This window comes from Colobus angolensis, unplaced genomic scaffold (assembly GCF_000951035.1).
Source record: "Colobus angolensis palliatus isolate OR3802 unplaced genomic scaffold, Cang.pa_1.0 Scaffold281, whole genome shotgun sequence".
Classification (NCBI taxonomy): Eukaryota; Metazoa; Chordata; class Mammalia; order Primates; family Cercopithecidae; genus Colobus; species Colobus angolensis.
In genome coordinates this window covers 2,094,811-2,102,323 of record NW_012116055.1, presented here as the reverse complement: position 1 = coordinate 2,102,323, position 7,513 = coordinate 2,094,811, and the positions used below count along the sequence as shown (strand labels likewise).

Below are 7,513 nucleotides of genomic sequence, written 5' to 3'. Positions count from 1 at the left end.
AAAGGAAATATCCCAAATCATTACTATGAGTTCTGTGTCCCTTCATTTTTTCTGTATGTTTGAAAGTATTTATCTATGGAAATGCAAATATTGTTCCTCCACCTGCATATATCTGCTTTTCTTCACTCTAGTTTGCCTTTGGGTTATTACCATTGTGCTTTACTTGGTAATAACCCAACTCTTTGGAGAAAGTAACTTCTATTGCCATTGCTGAAAAACCCTTTCACTATCCTTTGTCATGTATTACTGTTTCAGAACATATTTTGTTTGATCTTAATTATTGCTTGAGGCAAAACAGGTGGTTCCCTTCCCTGTTTTAAACCACAGCAGATCAAGGTTCTCTGATGATGGTAAACCTGAAGCCTTTATAAAGCCAAACTTGTTGTGTGCAAACTTTTCTCATTTTGCACCTGTCGTTTTTCATCAGGGTTCATCATAGCCACCTCATGCTGTGCAGCCACATGGCCACCAAAATGATGCTTACCATTACAAATAAGAGCACAGCTTGAGGTCTTACCAGCTTTTGTAGAAGGAGAATGTTTGAGGGAAAATGAAAATGAAAAAAAAAATTGAATTTAACTCATTTAAAAATATTTCATATATTTTTATTCTTGTGTTTACTATTTAAGGTCACACTCTATATATTGATTTTTAAATATATTTCGGAAAAAAGACTGATGAGAAATAGATGGAAGAGTATGGGAAGAATGATTTGATGACCAATAGTGATTGCCATTAGGTAGTTTATTAATCTCTCCCATTGAAAAATAATAAAAGGAAAACAAATGGAAATAAAGCAAAAATGGCTCAGGTGACTCAATATAATAATATATAATATAGTATATAGATTATACATATGTGTGGATATGTATGTACATACACACATATATACACATACACACAAATATATATAATTTATATTTATGCTTTTTGACAATTAAAATATTGATCTCACTATTTTATGCAATGCTAATTACATAAAAATATTAAGTAATTTGCTCATCGATCTGAATAAGAGGTTACTATTAATTTTACACATTTCTGTTTCTTCTGCATTTTAATGAATAAACATCTTTACTATTATAGACAAATCTATATTTAAAACCAGTATTTAAAATATTATGAATTATGTAAACATACTTAAAACACAACAAAGTAGCACATTAAATGTATGCACACACACACGTAAAACTGGTATCATCTATACCAAACTCTAAAAAGGTATGGTTCCAGGTAGTTGGACCATACATAGTTTATGTTCTTTATTCAGCTTTTCTGGATTTGCTACATTTTCTCCTATGGATATGTATAATATAAAATAAGGAAACTAACTTTATTCGAAAAAGACAAATTTAAACCCATACAAATCACAGTGACAAAAGGAATAATCTCAAGTTAATTCAAACTTCACTAAACCCAGCAAAATAAGTATGAGGTAATTATTTTTGTAGGAAGGTAATTGACCTGTGCATTTAATATGGTTTGAGGTAACTATGCAGATAAAGTTTTATTATTTTCAAAAGTATAGCCAGAAAATATGGGAGAAAAATTTCAAACAATTTAGAAGAAAAATATACAAGAGGTGAGAGCATGAGATGATTAAAAATAAAAAAAAAATAATGCAAGTTTTCTGAAGTGAACTTGCTTTTAGTATTTTTAATGACATCAAAGAAGGGGAACAAAGTGCCCAAAATGCAAGTTCTGAGATGTCTATACAATGGTTAGGGGAAAATGATACAAAAAGTGATTTAAAATGAAGACATGTAAAAGAAAAGAATATATTTTATGACATTTTCTTTCAGGCCAAGTGTTAAGTATATCATATACATTATTAAAAATGGTTTCAGAGACAAAGTAGCTTCATAAATTGTTGCTATAATATATGAGTTGTATCTATCTTGACTCTGCTAAATAGTTATCAAAGTCAACATTCTGGATGTCCCAGAAAGGAGAAATCAAGACTTGTAAGAACACTAAAATGTAATTATATCCTACAGATTTTCTAAATCTAGAACTTTCCATTTTTATATCTAAAGAGATCTACAAAACCAGCCTGTGATGATTTAACTTCATTTTTTCAAGTGAATGCTAGTAATTTCAATTTACGCTTAATATTAGTAATTTATATCGCAAAACAGAAAAGATGTAGTTTGGCGACAGAAGAGAGCATCTGTGGTTACTTTGGTTATGAATTTTTTGATAAAGGTTAGCCTGAGGGTGAAATACATGTGTATAAATATATGTATACCCACACATACATATATACATATATACACACATATATACATATACACGTATATATGTGTGTGTACACATATATACATATGTATATATACATATACACATATATACATATGTATATGTATATTTGTATATGTATATATGCATATACATGTACATGTATATGTGTATATGCATATATACACACATCCACTATATATACACACACATATATGTATATATATGTGTGTGTATGTGTGTATGTTTATATATGTATATCTAAATATGTATATATTTATATATGTATATATGTGTATATATACACACACACTATATACACACACACACACACATCCACTATATTTATTGGACTATGTGTTCAGAAACTGCTATAATAATCATACCCAATGTTTCTTTGATTTGCTTAATTCTCTATACAAGTTGTACTCAGTAAATATTTGTTAAATTGAAATTTTTTCTCAAAAATACACTTATTTAAAAGACGAGTTTACAAACATCTGCATTTACCTTAACAAAGCAATGATTTTATGTACAAGGCCCAGTGACTGCAGAAATTAACAGTTTTAAGTATTAGTCTTAAACAGTTTCTCATGGAATGGCTTACAGCCTGAATTCTGTGTCACTATGAGCATTCACAACTCTAAATGCAGTTAAAAATGAACTACCTGCTGTTGCAGTGAAATTGCCAGCAAATTAGCACTTAAGCAATTCAATTCTAGCAAAGCAGGTGTACAAGTATGCTGCCACCTCAGAACTCTTCCTCAGGTATTATCCATTATGAATGGAAAATGGTAAAATGCCATAGGTAGAGAGAAGACGGTTTTATTCTTTTTTAACATTTAAATTTCATTTTCAAAGTACCCTTTTAGTGCCATTTAGTGCCAGAAGAATACTGACAATTTATGTAACTTTCTCCAGTTTAACACACACTATAACTTTTGTTCTGTAGAAAATTCCTGCTTTCTTCATGGATTTCCTTTTCTAATGATAGGAGTGAGTTTTAGTATATCCCAAAGATACAGTTAAAATTAATTTTATCTGTGACTTGAGTCGTTTTCAATTTTTCTGAGTTAAATTACAGTAAATCATCATGCATATTAATTCCATTTGATATAATTTATTTAGTGTTCCTGAAATTGATGTTTGTTTTTATCAAGAATGTCCCACTATTATTATGCAGAAAGTTTTAAAAAGTGATAAAATAAATTTATTGAAGGTTATCTACATTTATAGTTGTTTTTTACCTGATTTTAATTAATAAATATGGGATTGTCAGTTAAATACTTAAAAAATCTCTCTTTGCATTTTCATATTTTTATACAATTTTTAAATACAAATAGTTTACACTATGTTGATTATAAATATGTTTAAAATTAATATATATTTATGTTTTATACTTTTATTTACAATTGATGACTCAAGTCTTTCTATATTTAACACAGAGCCCACTGCTATGAAACAAATATTTGTAGATTCAGTCATTCAACATCATAATTAATTGTTCTGGCAATTCAATTTTGAAAGTTGAAACTTAAAATTTTTATAGTGTAGCTGTAAAAACAGGTGATAGTAGGGGATAGATGATCAGAAGCTTACCAAGAGAATATTTTATTGTGTAAAAAATCACTCAAGAAATCTCTATCTGAATTATTTTATCATAAGTACAAAAACAATCGGTTTTGAACTACATCACCCAGAAAATACATTTACATCTTTAGTCTCTCTTTTCATAGTTCTAACACTCTTTGCCTATACATTTCAAAACTGTATTAAGTTATGTTTCCAAGGAGCTAAAGGTAAATACTTGTCCTTGAACAATTATTCCCCCTGATATTCCATTGAATTCCTTTTGCACTGAATTATTTTTACCTGATATTAATATTGCTTCAATTTTTTGTTATTAGTAATTGTCTAATTTGTCTACTTGTATTCCTGTATTTTCAGTTTTTGTGTATCTTTTTTGTCTTATACATTTTTATCATTTATAACAATTTTTAAGCATTATTTAATCCAATTTGTGTTTTTAAAGAATTATATTTAACTTACATTTATTGTCCTTGCTATATGTGTAATGCATGTGTATGTATGAGGCTAACCTTATTTTTTTAATCACCATGCATTCTTGCTGTAATAATTTACTGACTGATTTGCATTTCCTGCATTTTGCTTGTTCTGTGTTTCTTCCAACACCTCATCTTCAAAGGTTTTCTTCTTAAACATAATCTATTCTGTAGTGGCTTAAATATTTAACACCTATTTATACATGTTTTTGATAAATTTTTAAAAGTAATTAATAAATGCATTTACCCAATAAAGACCACTTGTGATAAGAACTTGACTTCTGCTTTAAACTCTTCAACTTGATAAAAAGTAATAAATATTTTAAAGCGTATTGATATTTTAAATTTATTAATCAAAATTATTTAGACTTCAGTTCCAATGTATTATATTATGTTATATATTAACGCTATCATAACGTATATATTCTTCAGAAAATTACTTTTTATTTAAGATTATGTATTTAAAGCTTTTCCATGTTGATAAACTGATACAATAATACTGTTTTTTAAAATAACAGTATTATTACGGTCGTCAATTTGCTATTTGAGCAGGGCTTTGCAGGAACAGCTTGTCTTTGTTGTACTTAGCATTACTTAGGGTTACTCTGAAGCTGGAGGTTAAATCACCAGTTTGTTCGCTCATATACCTGGTAGTTGATGCTGGCCGTCAGCAGGGTCCTTAGCTAGACCTATGTGCCTAAACATGTCAACATGACTTCTTCATGTAGCCTCGGCCTCTTCATAACATGACGTCTGAGTTCCAAAAGGCAAGCGTCCTAAAAAAAAGTCAAGAGGAAGTTGCACTGTCTTTCTAAGCTGGTCTAATATATTACTTAGTCTCACTTCTGCTACATTTTATTTATTTATTTATTTTATTCATTCTCCCCCCTCGCATCCTATGTTTATTGTTTCGCAGCAGGATGCCCAACATAGAACATAATTGCAAGTACTCGGCTGTGCAAAAGAGGGGCTAGTGCTTAAGTACAAATGGGGAACATGATTCTTTTAAATGAATACTTAAACACGACTTGGATCCTACAAGGATCTGGACTCTAGGTCTGAGTACTGGAGTGCCTCGCCTGTGGGCCCACAAGGACACCCTGGTTCCCTTCCCCCAGTGATCAAGACATGGAATCCGGTACCAATGTACCAATGGCTGGATCATAATGTGCTCCTTTTGTCTTTTCTTATTTTTTTTCCTTTTCTTTTCTTTTTTTTTGAGCCGGAGTCTCGCTCTGTCGCCCAGGCTGGAGTACAGTGTTGCAATCTTGGCTCACTGCAAGGTCCGCCTCCCGGATTCATGCCATTCTCCTGCCTCAGCCTCGCGAGTGAGTAGCTGGGACTACAGGCGCCCCTTTTCTAGAGCCTTCCTTGGCCATCTACAGGCAGGGTCCAGCTGGGAAAAAGATTTCCAGAACTTCTCGAATTTCTCGAACTTCTGGAATTTCTCGAACTTCGATGGTTTGCACACTTCAGGATTCTACGTGGTTCTCTTGGTTCCCTTGGTGTGTGTGGAGGATGCCAAGGCCCTTAGCTGACCTTCTTCAGCTCCTCATACAGGACCAGCATGAAACCCGCCCCCACCCCCATGCCTCTGAGGACGCTGGACCACGCACCCTTGAAAAAGGCCTTGGCCACCTCCTCTCTGAAGATCTTCCTCCAACAGTCTGTGATGCCCGTGTACATGACGTCAGCTCCTTTGCGCCTGGACTGCGTCATCATCTGCCGCCGCACTGTGTCCAAGGAGTAGGATACCATGCCAGCCATGGCCGTCAAGGTCTGCACCATCATCCAGCTCACCAGGATGTGCGTGTTCTTGAGGTCGGGGAGCATGCCCTTGGCCCTATGGTACACCCCGAAGCAGGCGGCCTGGTAGATGATGATCCCCTGCACGGAGACGCTGAAAGCCTGGTACAGGCCCCGGATACCGTCGGACTTGGGGATCTTCACCAGGCAGTCTCCCAGGCCTCGAAACTCGCTCTCCTTGCCTGACTTTTCCACGTCGGCTGCCAGGCGGGTCCTGGTGATATCCAGGGGATACACGACTGCCGCGCTGCCAGAGGCCAGGTTGCCCGCAAAGTACCTCCAGAACTGCGTGTGCTTGTCCACGTCCCCCAGGAAGATCTGCTTGTACTTATCCTTGAAGGCGAAATTGAGGGCTTGCGTGGGGAAGGAGCAGATGACATTGGCCAGGTTGCCCCTCTAGAAGGACAGCATGCCCTGATCCTTGGGGATGCCGACGATGCAGTCCACCATGCCCTTGCATTGCTTCTGGGCGGCGACCAGCATGCTGGCGTGCTGCACTTGCAGCTGCAGCTGGACCCTCTTGATCGATGCCACGGCTGTCTTGGACAAAGCGGGGGTGATGCCTCCGGCCAGGAAGTCCTTGGCGAAGGAGGTGGCTTGTTCCGTCATGGTGGCCGAGAGGGCAGTGGAGCGGGTGGACAGCCGGAGAGCGGGCACAGAGAGTGAAGGGAGGGCATCGCTGGCTCAGCCCTGCCGCCACCAGAACCGAAAGCAGCTACATTCTATTTATTAATTATGATCTCCAAAGGTCCCCACCTCCTTATAGAAGAGAGGCAAGATTCTGGAAGAATAGGTTGGACTGAGATATTGTTATGCCCAGACCGTTTATTCCCCAGAGAAGACCACCAGAGTCCGGAGTCAAAGCCAAATGGCAAGGATCTTTATTACAGGTTCGAACCTGGAACTCTCACGTTGGTCGTGCAACAAGCGGAAGAGCTCCCCAACTGGGCTCAGGACAGCATTATATAGTCAAGGGTAAACAGGCACAGAGTCATAGGGGATTTTGTACAAATCAGACATATGACTGGCTGACATTTGAACAAGGCAACTTGGCCGATTATGATTGGTTCCCGCCATTTCTGATATTTCAGTTACTCTTTTGAAACACTGATGACGTTTATCAGGGGCTTGTAGGGCAGGACTCCTTTACCCGGCCTGTTCATCTGGTCTGTTCTGGTTCCTGGTTTCCTGGAATTGTTTATCTGAGCTAGTCCTGGGGGCTGTTTTTCAACCTTGCCCTATTTCACTTTGTTGCTAGGTTTAGCAATGGGGAGGGTACACACTTTACAAAAGGCTTTGATGTGAAATATTCTTGTGATATGCCCTTTCATTTCCCCCTCTTATAAGTAACTGGGTGTCCAATCCTGGACCTCTAGACTTTTATAGTGTAGCTTCTTCTTCAGGAT

General features: G+C 36.2%; 1 protein-coding gene across 1 annotated transcript; it reads right to left on the bottom strand.

Annotated features, from left to right (window-relative positions):
• Positions 1-5,831: 5,831 nt before the first annotated feature.
• LOC105516459 (ADP/ATP translocase 3-like) lies at positions 5,832-6,813 on the bottom strand. The gene is given in 1 exon segment (XM_011948664.1): positions 5,832-6,813. A coding segment is annotated over 1 exon segment (885 nt). The 5' UTR covers positions 6,717-6,813.
• Between the last annotated feature and the right edge of the window lie 700 nt (positions 6,814-7,513).